At 49.2% G+C, this 20077-nt stretch overlaps 1 protein-coding gene across 1 annotated transcript in view; it reads left to right on the plus strand.

The window, feature by feature from the left end:
- The window catches only part of CCDC33 (coiled-coil domain containing 33), a 107732-nt gene that overhangs the window by 82792 nt on the left and 4863 nt on the right, over positions 1 to 20077 (plus strand). Inside the window, 5 exon segments of the mRNA XM_032468940.1 lie at positions 18296 to 18461; positions 18732 to 18820; positions 19020 to 19151; positions 19247 to 19282; positions 19284 to 19338. Coding sequence (XP_032324831.1) covers positions 18296 to 18461; positions 18732 to 18820; positions 19020 to 19151; positions 19247 to 19282; positions 19284 to 19338 — 478 coding nt within the window.

Consider the following 20077-nt stretch of genomic DNA (forward strand, 5'->3'; position numbering starts at 1 on the left):
ACGGTCACACTCTCCATCTCACAGAGGAGGAGACTGAGGTTCACAGCGGGACTTGAACACAGCACTGAGCAAATCCAAAGCTCACTGACTTCCCTCTGCCCCCAGCCATCTTAGATATGAGCCCCAATGCCGTGTGAGGCTTGTCCTGTTCAGCTCCCCAACCCCATCCCTATTACACAGGAGAAAAACCCCACCAAGAAAAAGTGAACTCTCCGGGATCTTAAAGTCAATTAAATGAAAAATGAGGCCTGCCCAGGAGAAGAGAAAGAGCTTCTCTACAACACTGACAAGGGCCAGAGGCCCCCACCCGTGCGGAGCTCTGAGCCAGCACCCAGTAGTCAGGGGTAGCGGTGCCTCAGGCAGGGCTGGGGCTTTTGAAGCAGGTCAAGCTGTCTTGGACTGTCCGGTCAGGGAAGATTCTTGTGCCACCACCGAAACCCCAGGGACCCCGACTTTCCTTCATCCATTCATTAAACAGGTGAACAAATATTTATGAAGTCCAAGCATTGTGCAAGCACCTTCCTAGTGCAGCTTTGGGGGTGGGGCTATTAGGAAAGGCTTGGAGACCAAGCTTGCCTGGCACAGACAGGCTGAGCCGAGCTCAGCTGGGGAGAAGCCCGACAGACCCCTCCACGCCCCTCTCAGCAACCCGGGCCAAGGGCGGTCAGAGCAGCTGGCTCTGCCTTAGCGACCAAGGCCGTTTCTAGGTGGTGGGCTGCCTTGTTTGGGTTTGTTTTCCTTTTGCTTCCCAGTGAGTTCCTTTTAAAAACATCCACCCATGTTGTCTCCACTGAACTAAAGGGAAAGGAATTTGTCCAGACTATCAGGAAAGCAGAGGTGGGAAGGCTCTAGGGACAGGCGTGGGGCCCCAGGCCTTGCTGTGCAGCTGCAGAAGCGTGAGCCCGGCCTGGGTGGCTGTGGAGGGATTGCTGAGGGTGCAAGGGCCAGAGAAAGGGGCGACCGAGGGCCAGAAGTAGGAGGAGGTTGAGGGGGAGAAGAAGGAGGAGACTGAGGGTACAGGGTAACCAAAGGGTGGAGACAGTAGGGTTGGAGTGGGGAGACTAAGGGGGAGACTGAGGTCTAGCTAGAGGGCAGGGCAGGGACAGGGCAGGGCGAGGGTTGCTGGGACTAGAGTTGAGGAGACAGAGGGCCGGAGCCCTTCAGGGCCCTGTCCCTTTCCTGGCCTCCTGGCCCCACAGCCCTCCCAGGCCTGCCATCTCCTTGCAGTGCCCAGGCCGAGGAATGAGCCTAACCTGGTTCCAGCCACCCCACCCAGATGCCCCCACCATTCAACTAAGGGGAAGTGGCCCCTTGGGCCTGCCTGCTTCCAGCTCAGGGCTGGGCTCAGTCACCAGGCAGGCACTTGTTGTGGCAACAGTCCCCGGGGACCCATCCTGGGGAGCAGAACTACTAGCAGGAAAGATGAGGGAGCCAGAGTCCCCATCCCTTCCAGCCCCCAAGGCTGCCCCAGACCTCCTTGATAGCCGCTCTGTAAGTCTGCCCCCATGCCCGCCAGGTCGGGGAGGACGGGTTGGCTCACCCAGCAGCCAGGCATTTTGAGGTGTATCGCCTGGCAACATTAAAGGTGTTCCCAGGGCCCGATGGAGGGAGGACAAAAGGATCAGGCCTACAGGCACTGGCCCCTAGATGCCTGTGGTCACAAGAGCCTTCCGTGGGGCTCCCGCCCCAGCCCAGGCCACCTGAGCTCACACCCAGGAACCCAGAAAGGGAAGAGAGAAGGACTTCTGGAAAAACCCCTGAAAGTGATCATTGTTTCCCGCTAATGTGGGCCATGGCTCTGGCCTCTTGGCAGTCCAGCCCCAGTCCTAGAAAGTGGAGGGGCCTAGGCTAGCCTGGGGCAGTTGGGCCAGGAAGTCTTGTTGGGAGGGCAGAGCTCACAGGGGCTGTGATGGGTGAGGCAGATGTGGGCTTCCAAGAGGAAGTGAGTCAGCCTTAGGCCAGGGGGCCTGCGTTGCCTGGGTTAGTAACAACAAATTTCTCATTCAGACCCCAGTAGCCAAAGTATTTATTCTTTGTGGCAAGAACCCAGAGCACACCCCACAGGGATCATCGCCCCAGCCTGCAGAGGAGGAGGCCCAGAGAAGGCGAAGGCTTTGCTTCAAGTCATACAGCAGATGTGGGCAGAGGCAGGATTAAAACCCAAGATTCTGGACTCCAGCCAGGGGTCTCCTTGTACCCAGTGTGGGGCTTTCAGAGGCAGCAGAGCTCTAACCAGGGAGAATTCTAGCAGGAGGTGACCACTGGGGAAGGGGTTCTTTTATGGGAGAGTAAGCAGGGCCTGTGAGGCCAGGGCTGGGGTCTGTTCTCTTACTAAGCCCCTGGCCTCACGCCCTGTACTTCCCTGTGCCGGGATCAAGGGCCAACCTCAAGCTGAGTCCAGGAGAGGCAGGACTCTGGGCCACAGACCTGAGGAGGAGTGACTGACAGCTAAGCTGAAGTGGCTCCGGGGATCTTCTTGGAGAAGGAGGGCCCAGAGTGGAGCCTTGAAGGTCAACAGGTTTCTGGGAGGCCTGGAAAGGGATTTGGGAATGGAAAGACCAAGCATCCTCCAGGAAGCCGCTCCCCCAAGCCAGCCCCAGCCCCAGCCCCATTGTCCTGGCCCTGCTCAATTAGCCCGCCTGGCTCCTGCAGGGGCCAATTAGGCAGGGGCTAGGGTCAGCAGCCAAGACCTCACCACCCCTCCACCACCCTCCGAGCTTCAGTGTGCTAAGCACAAAAGCTTTCCAGGCACCACCTCTGCTGCAGCAGGAAAGGAAAGAGAGAACAGAAGAAAGGGAGAATTCACTCCTTTTGTTTCTTTGCTGTAATGTTGGGCTGAACAAAGGAGCAACTGCCTTCCTCTCAGGGAACCCGTTTTAAACAGCAATTTGCAGATTTGCTTGTGATTGGGGGTCTCAGCTGACTTCCCTTCCGAGGTCTCAACTGAAAAAAAAACACACAATGTGAGAGTTGTGAGATTTGGCTTTTTGGGGGGACTTAACCGAGGACTATAGCCTAGGACACAGCCTCTCAAATAGCTCTGAGGAACTGCTCCGAAGAGGCAGTGGGAGAGGTCAGTCTATATGTGATTTTGGAGAAGGGGGACTTGCAATCAAGCACACATCTTGGTAGAAGGTTACTGCTAGTCACGAGGAACAGGTATCTCAGTTAATGATTGCAGTGCTTTCCTAAGTATGGGAAGATGCAAGAATCTGGATTGATAAAATTTTCTCCTGAAAATATATGTCTGAAGGCCTGTTCTGCCAGTTTTCCCAGAGCACAGAGTGACTCATTCCTGATCTTTGCCCTTAATTTCTTTCAGGGTGGACTGTAGATAGAACTGGACGGGGGCAACGTTCTTTGTTTTACAGTTCCCCCATTTTGGTCATAAATTTGACCAAGATTTGGGAGGCATTTCATGACCAGTTTGTTCCGCAGCACTAGGAATTCTCATTCCTAGGTCAGCTGGGGATTTCGTTGATAGGTCACTCACTGTGTTACCACTAGGCTCTGTTAACAGTAGCCGAAAGTCTCTGGACCCGTGTCTTACTAGTCTGTTACAGTCCAGGAAAAGATTCCCTCTTGTTGCTTCTTCCTGTATCTCGAATTACACTCTTAGAACCATTGATCATATATAGAACTATGTATCTGGCCAATCATTTCAAGTCACTTAGTCATCATTTCTATCAGAGGCTCAGTCACACATTGGGTAATGCAAGAAACAATAACCTTGTAAATAACAAAATATAAGTAACAGAACTACAACTTCTTTCTTCTCGAATAAATTTCCTAAGAGCCTTAGAGAGGAGAAATCCACCAAGAAGAACTGGTCATAGTAATTGACCATAAACCCAAAAATTGGATTAATTTTTAAACTCTGCATAGGATTCTGCCTACAATGTCTACAAATTTGAGTGGTTCCTCTTTCCTTGAGGTTTCCAAAATGTCTTGAGATTCCTGCACCTGCCAGAAGGTACCCTTTCTTATTCACCTGATAAAGCTGCTGGGAATCTAAAAGTTGTCAATTTCTGGAGGGATCAGGTAGAGAGAAAATATAATTGGTTCAATTCTTCTTACAATTGCATAATTCACCCAATTGCTGTAAGTTGTAATTAGCATAAGGGGAGAGGCTTCCTTATGTGTGGAAAACGAAGACTGAACAGCCCTAGGTAACTAATTCTTACTCATCTTTTGTTAGCAGTTTACAAAGCCATCAGGTTTTCCATTAGAATTCTTTAATTTCTCACAAAGTTCAGCAGTTTGATCTGAAAGTTATCAGAAACTTGTACTTGTCAAAGAGTCCTTTCTGTGACTTTCCTTGAAGATGAAGCCTTTTTTACAAAAGCATTAGAGTACAACAATAACTGTCTATAAATGACAAAAGACTTAAAAAAGGCATGGCTAAAGATCTGATTATAATGCAATTGACAAAGAAACTTGGTTACTGCTGTAACATACAACATACCAAGATAATAACTAGGATTATGACTGATAACAGTATATCAAGACAAACCAGATTTTTAGGAATTCCATATCATTTTTAGAATATCTATATTAATAACATTTATCCATATAGTATAACCCAAGGTTTATCACTGCTCATTTGACAATGTTTCCCATGTGATTTAGCATACCAAATATGCTTAATTAGCTTAATATCTTTATTATTATTAGCTTAATATTGACAGGAGAGAAAATAAATCTCTTGAGGTATTCCAGAGGCCGTCTGGAACCCCTCAAAGTTAGCTCGTGGTCAAAAGAACCCCATTCAGAACTGGATTTTGGAGAAGCTTGTCAAAATTATCAAAAACATTTTCAAACATTTGGTCAAACAGGATCATAGGTCACTGAAAATAATACTTAGTCACTTAACCAAGTGACAATAAAAGATTTCAAAGGCAAATAAAGTTATAACAGGTTACTTAAAAGGTAAATAAATTTTACAATCTGTTATCAAAAGCAGATCAATAGTCTAAGAAAACTATCCTCTTAACAGAGAGAAAACCAAATTTAGGTTACGTGCCACCTTCCCTTTAATATTAAAATTCATCGACTCAATTACGTTTTTTCAGTCCTAACCACATACAGAACTTTTTCCTCAGGGTTTCTTCTCCACAGACCTTCTATAACTCCCCTATTTTACCTTCAGGTTTTTATTCTATCTTTTCCCTTTCTCTTTCTCTCTATTTTGAACTTTTCTTTAGAACAAAATTACTTTCTCTTCCCTTAAGTGCATTTCCATTCTTTATACCTTCTTTTTCCTTGCATAAAAAGATGTTTTCCTTATTAATTTTAGTGGTTTTAATTACATATTTTATTTAGAATTTTTAACCTTTAAAAACCTTAATTCCTAGTAAACACTAAGAAGTAAGCAATTAGGAACTGTCTTTTACATTAGCATTCTGTAGATTGGCAGACTTATATGTACTATTTATAATTTCTACAAACACGTGCTCTCTTATAGGAAATGTCTCAGTGTGGCATCAAACATTTACTCATTGCCCTAAATATCTTTAGTTTCTCTGTAAAAGGAATCCTATATTCAGTAATTAATGTTTTATTTATTTATCTTATTTGGAGGGGAATGAGCTAGATATTTAATAAAATTTCATCATTTAACTTAATTTAGCAAAACTCTGAAGTTTCAAGTCACCAAAAATCTAGAGAAACTATTTTTAAGTAGACAGTCCTAAAACAGTAATTATTTCTAAAGAGTTCACTGTAAAACTCATATCTCATTTACATTTAACTTACTTATAAAAATTTTATCATATCAAGTAATTTTTCTTGCTGACAAATTTTGTAACAGGAATCATGAGGTATTATTTGACTTCTAGTAAACCTAGGTACAATAAAAATATTATATTTGATGTTGATGACTCTAAAGATATCTGTATGTGTTAAACCAGCAAACAAACTAGCTTTGATACCCAATATTAATTTAATATTGAGTATTTCCCAGGTCACATGAATTTGAAATTCATTTGAGTTAGTTTCTTTTATATTTCTGAGAATTTATGTAAGTGTTTAATGTCCTTTAAGCCAATGAAATAGCGATCATTTACAAATTAACTGGTAATAGCATTCGAAGGTAGAGACATATCTATAAGGTACACATAGACATACAGAGACACAATTAGAAATCTCATGGCTTCATTTTAAAACAACTATGAATTATGTGTAACGGTATAAAACTCACTAGTTTATAAATAACAGTTGGAATAAGTTAATTCTTCCCGAGTTTAGAAAGGCCTCTTTCCTCTTTTTTTCCCCTCAGTCTCAGGAATTAGAGGTGGTCTAGACAAGAGTTTCTGAGAGCCCTGGTGGAACATTTATGTCTCAAAGTCACAGGGAGAAAAATGCAAGTTCCTCCTAGAAGGACTTGTTCCCTTAGGGCCAGAATTCTGAAAAGGTGTTTTATCAAGCTGGCTTCCTCTGAGTTTGCAAAACTAGTTTTGGAATATCAAAAGAGTCCCATCCTGGCCATTTTCAGGACAAGGTTTCCATCAGTTCCCAATTAAGTAAATACTTGCAAGTATAAGTCCCTGTGTATTGTACCTGAATCTGGTTGAGGTGTGAGTTGGAGACTGGCTTCCTGATGTCCCTCATTTCTTTGAGAAATTTTATTTCCCATTTTGAAGTTGAATTTGTCAGGATAAAATTTGCTAATGAGGCTGTGTACTGGGCTGTGTACGGCTTGTGTGCTTAACTCCTCTAGGTGTCACTCTAGGGTCATTTCAGCTCTTCTCTGTGTCTCAGTTTCTCCCCTGGCAGCCTAAAACTGCCGTGGGTGCTTGGAACAAGAGGTGGCTAAACCTTATCTCATGTGTCTCCAGATGAGCAAGTTTTTAAATAATGAATGGGTTTCCCTATGGGACCGCGGCACAGTATGAGGACTCTGCCTCCACCACTCTCGTAAGTTTCTCAGTTGCCTGAGAAAGCCTTAACTGGCTGGAAAGAGCTGTGTCCCTTTCCTTCAGAGCAGAGAGCTCTCATATGGAATCTTGACTTTTATCCCAGCGAATTCTGTTAAGATAGCCTAAGTGAGGAAAGATGTTAGAACAACCTCCTACCTAATCACTCAGTCCAGATCGCTCAGGGTCTTTCAACTGAGCAAATCCCAGTGCCTATCAACTGGGCACCTCTAGTTTCTTTCAACTCGGGGGCAGCCCCCCCCCAACCCAGTGCCTTTCAGCTAAGGGGACAGGTACATATTAAACACCAACAAATAAAACTCAAGATCATCAACCAATATTTGGGATGTCCAAGGCCAGGAGAAACAGCTGAATTTGTCTGAATGCGCTGAGGAGGGAGATGGGCACAAGGGGCCCTTGCTGATACCAAGACCCTGGATGCTCATAGAGTTCAGTGAAGGACAGAAGTCTGCTCTGGGTCCCTTCATGGTTGCCAAAACTTTTGACTGAAAAGAAAATGCACAATGTGAGAGCTGTGAGTTTCAGTTTTATTTGGGGACTTAACTGAGGTCTATAGCCCAGGAGACAGCCTCCCAGATAGCTCTCAGGATCTGCTCTGAAAAGATGAGGTGGGAGAGGTTAGTATATATGTGACTTTGGAGAAGGGAGACTTGTAAGCAAGTCCACATCGTGGTGGAAGGTCACTGTTAGTCGTGAGGAACAGTAATCTCAGGTAATGATTTTAGTGCTTTTCTAAGTATGAGAAGATGCAAGAATCTGGACTGATAAAATTTTCTCCTGAAAACATCTATCTGAAGGTCTGTTCTGCTAGTTTTCCCAGAGCACAGAGGGCCTCATTCCTGATCTTTGCCCTGAATTCCTTTCAGGGTGATGGGGAGCAACAGCCTTTGTTTTACAGAAGGAAAGCAGGAGCAGGGATCTGGGGTGAGCAGGGCCCTGGCTCTAAGACCTTCTGTGGCTTCAGAGAGCCCTCTGTTCAGAAGCAGAGCTCCTGGGCTTGACCTCAAGACTGGTGGCAGGTGGAGATGTGATCTTCCAGGGTCACGCTTCCTCCAGACCCCCATGCCCAGGGACAAGGCCTCACCACAGAGACAGCTCTGCCCTCTGCCATGCCTGGCCCAGTGCAGCCTGGAGTGTAGCCTCTCCCATCCAAGCGTGCCCTGGCGGCCTGACCTCAGGTGGACCTGCTCTGGGTCTCATATCCTCACTCCCGAGTGGGGCTCACGGACCTCCCTGACCCACCCTCTGGTGGTGATGAAGTTTAAGAGATAATGGAGGAAAGAAAGCAGCTTGTTTACATGCCCACAGGCTTCCGTTGTCACACTGTCCCAGACAGGATGAAAGGGAGCTCAGGTGAGTGGCAGTGGCCAAGGGCAGAGGGGCCATGGGTCCAGAGGCACTGGCCCGGGTACACCTGTGTGTAAGGGGCTACTTAGCCATGGTGAGCCCTGACTCCTGGGAAAGCACTGTCCCTTTCAGCGGGTCTTCAGGTACGTCTGTCCTCTCCACACCTCCCTGAGACAGCCTCCCCAAACCGAGCTCTTGCTCAGAGTTCTGATCTCAGGAACTGCAGAAGCCAGCGCTAATTTGTACAAGCTGAATATTTCCATTTTGTTTTAAAGAAATGTGGTTAATTCCCCTTAAAGGTATTGGAGAACTTAGATTGGCCAAGAGTGGCCTCTCAGACACCCTGAGGGGAACTGCAGGAGCTCTGTCCATCACATGATGGCAAGTCTGGCATGGTCCTTGGCCAGTCCCGGGGGGTCTGCCTGGCCCTACTTCCCCAGCTCAGGACAGCGGCCAGAGGATGCAGAGGGGAGGACGTGTCCTTCCAGACGTCCCTATCCCCTGGTGGGATAAGGAGTGCCAGGCTGGAGTTGGGGTGGGAGGTCAGGGGTGGTTTCTTGACGGAAGTAGTAAGACTTCGAAGATAGGGAGGAGCCCAGGAAGGCTGGTCCAAGGGCAGAGTGACCAGGGCTAATTTCTGAAAGGTGGTCTAGTTGTGCTGAGATAGACCACCTTGAAATTCAGAGTTGGAAGTTTATTATGGGGGCAGAGGCCTACATATGGCTCCAGAGGCCAGGGAGAATGTTGCTGCATAACAAACCACCCCAGAACTTCGTGACTTAAGGCAATAACTTTTTCTTTTATTACTGTATCTCAGTTCTGTGAGTCAGGAGCTGGGCGGAGGCATAGCAGGGAGGGCTGGTCTCAATCCATGACATCTGGCTCCCCAGCTGAGATGAGTACAGGGCAGCGGGCCAGGGCAGCTGGGGTTGCGTGGACATCGCTCTCTCCCGCATGCTTACCTTGGGCTTCCTCCCAGCATGGCCGTCTCAGGGTAGTGGGGCTTCTTCCCTGGGAGGACAGCAAGTGCTCCAGGAGAGAGGGCGGAAGCTGCAAGTCTTCTGATGACCTGGCCTAAGAAGTCCCGGAACCTTGCAATGCTGCGTTCTGCAAAGTCTCTCAGGCTGGTCCGGTTATAAGAGGAGGGAAATTAGACCCCACCTCTCAATGAGAGGAGTCGCACAGCATTTTCAGCCATCTCCCATCTACCAGAGAGGTAGGCTGTGTAAAGTCCAACCATAGGGAAGCAGAGATCCAGGAGGCCTGCCTGAAGGAGGCTACAAAGATCAGACAGTCTGGAACAGTGGGAGGGGCTGCCCCACCCTTGTGCCCTTCTGGGCAGAGGAAAGCCCTGGGGGAGGGTGGATACACTGCATTATTAGCTGGCTTCTCAGGGGCAGAGGGAGGTCATGAGGGAGTAGAAATGGCCCGTCTTTGTGTAGGGGCCCAGGATCACTAGGAAGCAGGTCTAGCCAGGCCCAAAGGGATCACTGTACCTCTCTGGCCTCCATGAGTGGTTCTCAGCAGAGGGCACCCAGCAGTATCTACAAGATAAGAGTTCCGAGGCAGGAGGTGTTGGAAGGCAGGCTGGCCTGGAGGAGGGACATGTGTGCCCAGGGCTGGACAGTAAGGCAGCACCCTAAGCATGCCCGCAAGAGCTGTGGGGCCTGCTCAGGCCTCATGCCCCTGAAGCCAGAGCATCTGTGGGAGGCGGGTGCCCTCTGTTGGCCGCAAAGGCAAACCGCATGGCAGGTAACTTTGGCCTGCCAGCCAGGGATCCTTGGGGTGTGGGGACCCAGAGTTTGGGTGGCTGCCCAGGGAGTGGCAAAGTGGGGAAGGGAAGGGTGCGTTCCTGGCCCAGCAAACCCGCCACCCAGGCTGGGCCTCTCCACCCACCCTCTTCACCCACTCTACCCACTGCAGAACCCTGCCGCCCCGCAGTCCCTCTGATCCAGACACTTCCCCACCTTTCCCCCACCCCAGGATTCTTTCTTCCCCTCGGAGCACAAGGCTCCTGCCCAGCCCCTCAGCCCGCCCCCTGCTCCAGCCCCCGCCCCCCATATACCTCTCCCTGACTGGCTCCTGAAGAAAACCATCCCTCCAACCCCCACCTTTCCTCCTCCCCATGTCCTCAGCTACCTCTGTCCCTTCTCAACCGCGCTGTCCCCCTCCACCCTTCCCTTCCTGCACGTCTTCCTCTTGGCATTCAGAGTACTGGCCAAAGTCACCAGGGCCGTCTCCTTGAGGCCAAACCCAGAGGCCTCCTCTGCAGGTCCTCCCTCCCACGGCTCCTCCCTCCTCATCTCCAGCCCATTGCATCCACCTGGTGCAGGTCCCATTGAGTTCACCTGGCTCACTGTTCTGGGTCTTCGTTCTCCCGATTCATCATCCATGCTCAGCAGCCAGAGATGTTGTCACAGGCACCCCCTGCCCCACAGCTTAGGCCCTTCAGTGGCCTTCAGAATGGAGTACAGGCTCCTGACACTACCCTTCAAGGATGTCTTCTGTCTGCTCTGCCATCTCTCCATCCACACCCCTGCCTCTCCTCCCCGCACCTGCTCTCGCCTGCTTTGTTTCTCATCACTCTCTCACCTCCCTTCGCCTTTGCCACAGCATCTCCTCTGCCCTGTCCCCACCCCAGGTCACACCTACTCACTTCCAAGGGTCCGCTCAGATGATCACTTCCTCTAGGAAGCCTTCCCATCCCCTGCCTGGGTTAAGAGCCTCCTCTGAGTTTCCTTCTGTCACAGGTACTTCCTGCCACCTCCTCAGTGTAGAGGGAAGCCCGCCGCAGGCAGGGGCAGTAAGTTCTCTGGGCTCCGTGGCCTCCACCAGCACAGATGTGGCACCCAGCAAGTGTTAGTTGACTGGGTATCTGCTGAGCTGCTTCCAGTCAAGGCTTTAGAACTGAGTTTCTGTGAGCTTGGGCACACTGCTGCCTTCTAACCTCAGTTTCCCCATCTGAACAACAAAGGTATAAAGACCTTTCTGGTCAACATAGTTGGTAGGGGCCACAGGTCTATTTGAACATCCCCACTTGGATGAGGTGCCTCCAATTCCACTATGAGAACTTCTTATTTGTGGGGGGGGGGGGAGGGAAGCATTGCCCTCTTCAGGCTTTTGTGAAAGGTAACCACCACCCCTCTTCCTTAATTAAAGGTCAGAGGGGCGAGGAGGGTGCTGGGCCTCAGCTTCTGTACAATGGGAGCAGCCAGATAATCATACCTTCTGGGCTTGGTACTCAGGGCTATTGTACAAATAATTTTTTGTAAAGCACTCCAAAGCCGATGCGGAGATGGGGGCGGCATCTCCAGGCACCCTATATGCCAGGGCTGGGCTGGCGCTCCTCATACTCCCTGACTCCGCAGCCACCCCTTGAGGCGGGGTTACTTTCCCACTCCACAGATGGGGACACTGGGGCTCGAAGCACAGTTACCACCCTTCCAGAGCCAGAGAGGAGGTGTCAGTGCAGCAAAGGCCACCAGTGCCCAGTAGCAGGGGAGTGATGCAAACCAGGGCCACCTGATGCTTCTCACCTCAGCCGGCTCTGAGAGCTGGGGTCCTGGGGGGGGGGGTGTCAGTGGGTGAGGGGTGCAGTGGGCACTCAGGGTCAGGCACAGGTGAATCAGTGTCCCTAGAGGATGTGCTCGCCCAGAGAGGAGACAGGGAAGGGGCTGATGTCCCACCCACACTCCACACCGGAACAGGCTGGGAGCTAGGGGGAGGGGCGAGCAGGGGGAGGGGCAGCACCACAACAGGGATCTGGGCCACGGTGTCCTGCGTGTTCTCAAGGCTGGGCTGTGACGCAGAGCATGGCCCTGAGCGGGGAGCCCAGCCCAGGCTGTGGGGAGAGGTCAGGGCTTCAGTCTAGAATCACTGCTCAGCTGTGGGTGTGGGTGGAGCTGAGGAGGAAGGGCAGGCCCCCTCCCCCATCAGTGCCCCTCAATTTCTGTAAACAGATTCAGGTCAAAGTCAAGCCAGGATCTTGTTCTCCTTTCCTCTGGGCGAAGCCCCAGCCTTCCTCAATCCAGCGGGAGCAAAGAGCACAGGTTTTAGCGTGGAGTCTGGGTTCAAAGGCTAGCTTCACGTTTGCAGGTGATGTGACCTGAACTACTCTGAGTCTCACAGGGTGTGCTGAGGCATCATGGAGGCCTTCAGCAAGAATCAGTGTGTGTTTGCGCATTTTCAGAGGGCCCTGCCCGGGAGGCGGAGCAGATCTGCCCAGCCCTCCAGGACAGGACTGGATGAGACCTCAAAGGTGAATGAAGAGGCTACGGTCAGGGCCCAGGAGCAGGGCCTGCGGGGAGCCTCCAAAGCTCAGGGCTGGGAAGGAACCTACTACTGCTGAGAGCTAGGAGGGTCCCCGAAGGAGAGGCACTGCGGAGGCTTCCTGTACTTAACCAAACTTGAGCCAGGATTTCATTTATTTTTTAATTCCATAAATGTTTTTGACTTTTTATGTGAAGTATAGCACCCATTCAGACAAATGCTCAAACATAAATGTATCCACAGTGATGAATCGTCACAAGGTGAACACACACATAACCCCCACAAGGCCCACAGGTCCAGGGGGGCGGCATTGCCAGCACCCCAGAAGCTCCCTCATTCCACCCCCCACCAGGGGATCTAATACCCCGATTTCTAACTCTCTTAAGTTTGCCTATTTTTGAAGAAAATCTGTGTGGAATTGTAGAGTAGGTATTGTGTGTCTGGTTTATTTTGTTCACAGTTACTTTGAGAGATTGCTCCATGTGGTTTCACGTGGCTGTCATTCATCTATTTGTGTTGCTGTGAGTATCCATCTCATCACATGATTGTCACACCATCCTACTGTGATGGGCACCTGTGTTATTTCCAGTTTGGGATTGTTGCAAATAATGCTGCTATGAATGTTCTTACACCAGCTTCTTGAGGCATTCACACATGCGTTCTTTGCTGGGTAATATACTCAGGTGTCTAATTGCTAGATCATAGGCTTAGCACCCAGTTGTCCAAGCAGTTCTCCGAAAGGATGGTGAAACTTCACGCTCCCCCCGCAGCGATTAAATGTCCCCCTTGCTCTGCGTCATCACCAACGTTTGATATGGTCAGGTTTGTTTTGTTTTTGTTTGGTCATTGTGGTGGCTGCATGGTAGTATTTGCTTGTGGTTTTAAATGACTAATGAGGGTGGCCACCGATTCAGATCCTTATTGGCTTATTTTGTTGAAGGCCTGTTCAAATATCTTGTCCATTATTCTATTGCATAATCTTTTCCTTTTTTTTTAATTGAAGTATCGTTTATAATGTTGTTTTAATTTCTGGTATACAGCACAGGGGTTCAGTTTTATGTGTGTGTATATATATATATATATATATATATATATATATATATATTCCTTTTCATATTCTTTTTCGCTATAGGCTACTACAAGATATTGAATATAGTTCCCTGTCCTAGAAAATAAGACCTTGTTGTTTACCTATTTTATATATAGTAGTGTGTATCTGCAAATCTCAAACTCTCAATTTATTTCTCTGTCTCCTCCTTTCTCCCTGGTAACCATAAGTTTGTTTTCTATGTCTGTGAGTCTATTTCTGTTTTGTAAATAAGTTTGTTTGTGTCATTTTTTTAGATTCCACATATAAATGATATCATAGGGTATTTTTCTTTCTCTTTCTGGCTTACTTCACTTAATATGACAATCTCCAGGTCCATCCATGTTGCTGCAAATGGCATTATTTTATTCTTTTTATGGCTGAGTAGTAGTCCATTGTATATATGCATACCACAACTTCTTTATCTAATCATCTGTCGATGGACATTTAGGTTGCTTCCATGTCTTGACTGTTATAAATAGTGCTGCTATGAACTTTGGGGTGCAGGTGTCTTTTGGAATTAGAATTTCTTCAAGATGTATGCCCAGGAATAGGAATGGGATTACTGGATCATATGGTAAGTCTATTTTTAGTTTTTTAAGGAATCTCCATACTGTTTTCCATAATAGCTGCACCAAATTACATTCCCACCAGCACTGTAGGAGGGCTCCTTTTCTCCACACTGTCTCCAGCATTTATCACTTGTGAACTTTTTCATGATGGCCATTCTGACTGGTGTGAGATGATACTTCATTGTAGTTTTGACTTGCATTTCTCTGATAATTAGCAATATTGATCAGTTTTCATATGCTAGTTGGCCATTTGTATGCCTTCACTGGAGAAATGTCTGTTTAGTTTTGTTATTGAGTTGTATGAGCTGTTTGTATATTCTGGAAATTAAGACCTTGTCTGTCATATCATTTGAAATATTTTCTCCAATCTGATAGGTTGTCTTTTTGTTTTGTTTATAGTTTCCTTTGCTGTGCAAAAGCCTGTAAGTTTGTTTAGGTTCCATGTGTTTATTTTTGCTTTTATTTCTGCTGCCTGGGTAGACTGCCCTAGGAGAACATTGCTAAGATTGATCTCAGAGAATGTTTTGCCTAAGTTTTCTTCTAGGAGGTCAATAGTGTCCTGTCTTATGTTTAAGCTTTTAAGCCATTTTGAGTTTATTTTTGTTTATGGTGTGAGTGAGTAGTCTAACTTCACTGATTTACATGCAGCTGTCCAGCTTTCCCAACCACTTGCTGAAGAAGCTGTCTTCCTCCATTGTATGTTCTTGCCTCCTTTGTTGAAAATTCATTGACTATCTTTTTCTTATCGATTTGTAGGAGTTACTTTTATATCTGAACACAAGTCCATCGTCTGTGGTGTTTGTTGCAAATATCCTCTCCACTTTTCCTGCCCATTTCACCCCCTTAATGATGTCTTTTCATGAATAAAATTTCTTAATTTAAATGTACCTAACTTATCAATCCTTTCAATTCTACTTTGTTAGTATACGTGTGTCTTGTTTTGAAAAACCTTTCCATACCTCAAGTTCACGAAGATATTCTTATCCTTGTCTTCCAGAAGCTCTGTTGCCTTACCTTCTACTTTTAGATCTTTAATCCATCTGGAATTTATTTTTAATTGTGGTATGTAATAGGAGTCATTTCCTTTTTGTCCCTATAGATACCAAAATGATGCAACACCAGGTATTGAAATGACAGTCCTTTCCCTGCCACCCTGTAACACCATCTTTGCCATAAATTAAGGGTCCATATGTGTGTGGCTCTGCTTCAGGGCTCCCTCTTGTTTTCTTTGGGGCTGCTGATCAGTCTTTACCCTGTCCTAATTACTGTGGCCTCAAGTCTTGATAGCTGATGGAGCAAGCCTTCCCACCTGTTCCTCGTCAAAAATCTTTTGGCTACACTTGCTCCTTTTATTTGTCATAGAATCAGCCCATCTATGTCTGCACATATACACAGAGCACTATGATTTTAATTGGAAATGCACTGAATCTATAAATCAATTTAGGGAACAACTAACTCTTTAAATTATGTGTCTCTCAATTCATGAACATGGTATGGCCCTCAATGTACTTAGGTTTAAATTATTTTTAAGTGGATGAATAATATATGGATACATTCTTAGTAAAAATGCAAAAACTAGAGATGAAGCAAGTGTTCCTTTCTCTTCCCAAACTGAGCGGTAGCCATCAGTTACTATACATCTGTATGCAGGCACGTGTGCATGCACACATGCCAGTTATGGACGGGTTCATATTAATTTGCCACCTTTTTTTCACTTGACAATAGAATGCGGGCATCCCTGTGTCAGAACAATTGAATCTAGGCCATTCTTTGTAAACACTGCTTGTACCCAGAGGCCGAGCGTGCTGTAGAATGAGACTGCAGACTGCACTACAGGGAGCATCCCTGCACATGTCTTCTTGGATGAGTGTGTTTTCCTCTAAAAGCGAACCCTAAAGCAAAGAAACCCACTGGGACACTGCCGTAATTGTTCAGAGAAGACAGGATTAGAGGCAGAACTAGGCTGGGGAGGGAAAGGAGAGGTGAATTTCCTTTTCCAAAATATCACGTACTTCCTCTTGACAGTCTGCCGGGCCTCGCAGACCACTGTCTGTCGTGGGGCTGCTATAATTCAAAGATTAAGAGCACAGCAGAGGTGGAAACAAGGGAGCCCAGGGTGAGGACAGAAAGGAGGAAGAGGGGCTCGGACCTGTTGATTAAAGCAGCCACTAGAACAGAAACGGGGTGGCATGAGATCTGCTGCCCCCAAGCCCTGCCTGCCCTGGGCAGGGCCCTGCACCAGCCGCTGCACACACACTGACTGAGCTTTCAGCGGTTCCGTACTTCTCCTGTAAGACGAATCTGAGGCTCAGAAAGGTGAAGGGGCCTGTCCAAGCCCACTCACTGAGTCAGTGGCCCAGCTGGGTTTCTCACCCACCGTGGGTGAGTCAGCTCCCTGGTTTTTGCCCCTTTCCTGGGGCCTGACCACAAAGCCCTGTGTGCGTGCAGTCTCTGGGCACACATGATGCTGTCTGAGGACACCAGATGGGCAGATCTGGAGGAGCCAAGACCTGAAACTTCACTGGGGAAGGTGCTGGGGAGACGGGCCCAGCACTGGCACCATTTAGAAGGAGTTCAGCCAGAAGAGTAGACAGCAGCAGGTGACAAATGGTGTCTGATGAGCCCCTGCTGTCTGGAAACCCCTCCCCAGGAAGCCAGTGGCCCACCGTGCAGCAGGTTGGAGGCAGTGGCTAGGAGCCAGGTCACATCCCCAGTCAGCATGGGGCCCAGGTGGGAGCTGGGGACAGAGCTCTGCTTCCTGAGGATTTGGGAGACCATTCCTGGCTGGGCCTAGGAGTCCCCATACCCCACATGCAAGGCCCCCACAGCCTAAGGAAGGCCACAAGCCCCCAGGGCTTACCAAACTCCTGCTGGTCTTGCTTCCCTCCTCCCTCTCTGCTACCACACCCCACCTAGCTGCCATCTCCTCCCCTCCTACAGACTTTTCTGGCTTTGCGTTTTGGGTCCCTCTTTTATATTTTGCACTGTTTAGATTTAAGAAACTCCCTTTACAAAACCTTTTAAAAATAACAGAAAGGAACATCTGTTTATAAAACAAATGCATGTAAGTATAGCCTATTAATTCTACGCACAGAGAAGGGCAGACATGATTTTTTCCCCCAAATTGAGATCACACTGCTCATTCTTTTCAATAACCTGCTTTCATTACGTCCCAACGTATTTGTGAAGTTCCCACGTGTGGTCTTTGTGGCAGGACCGCACAGCCCTTAAGAACACAGACTCAAGTGCCGGCAGGACAGGATTTCAGCCCTTGGCTCTGCCGCTGGTTAGTTTTGTGACAGAGCAAGTTACTCACCTCTCTGGGCCTTGTCTTCCGTGTCGGTCAAGTGAGGCTAATAGTACCCACCCTCGTAGGCTGAACGAGGGAGGCGGGCCTCACCTGGACCACAGTAAACGCTCACTGAACACCAGATACTAGGATTATTGTTACTCCTATCCTAATGACACGGTCCCCATATCCTGGCCTCACCTCACATCCTAGGTCCTGTACCTGGATCCCAGCTCTGACTCTGAGTCCTTATCTGAGTCTCCCAGGCCTACCCTGTGTCTCTTCAAGACCCCTGGGCTGGCTTAGGGACTGGTGCCAGGGGTCAGCTCCCAAGTGGCCTTCAGTGGGACTTCTGAGAGATTCTTCCCTGGTTTCTCAGTGATATGAGGAAGAAGAGGGGTTAGAGAAGGAGGAAAGGAGAAAGGAGCAGGCAGAGAAATGGCTCCGATTTAGCCAGGCCCTGGAAACCTGGGCCCAGAGCATTTCAAATCTCTGTGGCTCATGGACTTCCTCACCTGGTGTCTGTGTGCAGGGTCCCCCCTAGTTGGCATCCCAGGAAGAGATGTGTCCCCTGGAAAAGCCCACTAGCATGGCTGCTCTCATGAGGTCAGGGAGGGGGAAGACCCTGACATAAGACCACCCCACCAAGAAGTTGCTAAGACCTGAGGGCACTGCTTGGGGTTCACTCTGTCCTTTGGACTTGGGAGTGACCCACTGACTTCCAAATGTGGGTACAGGTGTCAGATGGGGGCTACAGTGGGGCTGGGGGCTCAGCTCTGAGCTCTGGGGTCCACAGGAGATGAACAACTACCGGCGGGCCATGCAGAAGATGGCAGAGGACATCCTGTCGCTGCGGAAACAGACCAGCATCCTGGAGGCAGAGAACCACATGCTGAGGAGTCAGTTGACCCAGGAGGAGGTGGAAGAGGAGCCGAACAACATGGAGAGGGCCCGGAACCTGGGTGAGGGCATACAGGCCACTGAGGGCATCTGGGTGCCCACCAGAGCCCAGGCTCTGGATTGCAGGACAGGGTGGTGGGAGCCTTTCCCAGACATGCATGCTGCTGGACTCAAGCTGGTAGGAGCCTGGCTGTCCTTCTGGGATGGGAAATGGAAAATTCAGTTCTGCCTCAAGTCCCAGGGCTGAGAGACACCTGCCCACCACCCCCTAACTGTGCCAATTTGAGTTAGGAGCTGCCTCCTCCCTGAACCAGCTCCTCCACCACCACCAGCGTCCATGAAGCAGAAACTGCTCCTGAGTGAGCTGGAAATGAAGAAGCTGAGGGACAAGGTGCAGCATCTGCAGAATGAGCTGATTCGCGTGAGCTGGGGCGTGGGGGGCAGAGGGGAAGGGGGCTCTGGAGGGAGAGTCTGAAGAAGGGTCTGGCGGCAGAAGGAAGAGGGACATAGGAGGATGGGGGCAAGCGCAGCAGAGGACTGGACAGAGGGTCCTGGGGTTGACCCTTGGGGCCAAGGGCACCCCTGCTTTCCCTTCTTCCTCCTCCCTCCCTCACCTTCAGAAGAATGATCGAGAAAAGGAGCTGCTCCTCCTGCACCAGGCTCAACAGCCACAGGCGGCGCTGCTGAAGAGGTACCAGGACAAGCTGCAGAAGATGAAGGCGCTGGAGGAGACCGTACGGCACCAGGAGAAGGCAGGTGCCAGAAGGGCCAGGCTGTCTGGGCCCAGCCCCAGACAGGAAGGTGTGGAGCCCCCTGGCCAGCCCAGCCTCTGTGCTCTGCCCTCCAGGTGATCGAGAAGATGGAGCGGGTGCTGGAGGACAAGCATGCGGGATAGGAATGAGCCCCTGCAGAACAGGCTGCAGGGAAAGCCCAACATGGGTGAGTCGGCTCCCCGGCTTTTGCCCCTTTCCTGGAGGCCCCACCTTCCTGGAGCCACTCCGTTTCAGGAGCACCTTCAAATTGTAGCCCAAAGTGCTGGTTTCCTGCTCATGCTCATTCAGGCACTGAGTGCTTCCAGAGGTCTCCTAAGCTCCCTTCTCCTGCCAGGGAGCCCCTCAGGGCACATGGGGACGCAGTGAATGAACCAGGCTAGAAAAAGCCTCAGAACTTCCAGGAGAGTCCCTGGGACTAGAGCAGGCAAAGATGGGCTGCCCCACAAAGGAGGGCTGTCTCCCAACTTCTTAACTTCAGGACCCTTCAGATTATTTGCTCACCTCCCTGTATCTTCAAAGCGTCTGCTTCTACAAAACAAACAAAAAATATTTTGGTTAAATCAATGATTTGTTTTCTCCACTGATGTTAAACAAAGCCACCTAGAACTGCCAGTCAGAGGTGGCTCTGGTGAGCAGGCACAGCACAGCAGGCCAGCCTAAGCAGAGGATTTCCTGCAGCCCATCTGTGCCACCTCACTGGGGACTGCTGTGAGGCCAGCCCCGTGTCAGCCTTCATTGCATGAGGGTGTCATTGCAGGGGTGGGGGCAGTTTGAAGGCCTTTAGGAAGCCATGAAAGCTGGGCCTGCCTTTCAGGAACCCTGAGGTTGAGGTGAGAGATGAGAAGGTAACCTAGGGAGGGGAAACAGCCAGGCGCTGGCCCAGGGACTGATGATGCCAGGAGCAG

This window comes from Camelus ferus, chromosome 27 (genome assembly GCF_009834535.1).
Source record: "Camelus ferus isolate YT-003-E chromosome 27, BCGSAC_Cfer_1.0, whole genome shotgun sequence".
NCBI classification, from domain to species: Eukaryota; Metazoa; Chordata; class Mammalia; order Artiodactyla; family Camelidae; genus Camelus; species Camelus ferus.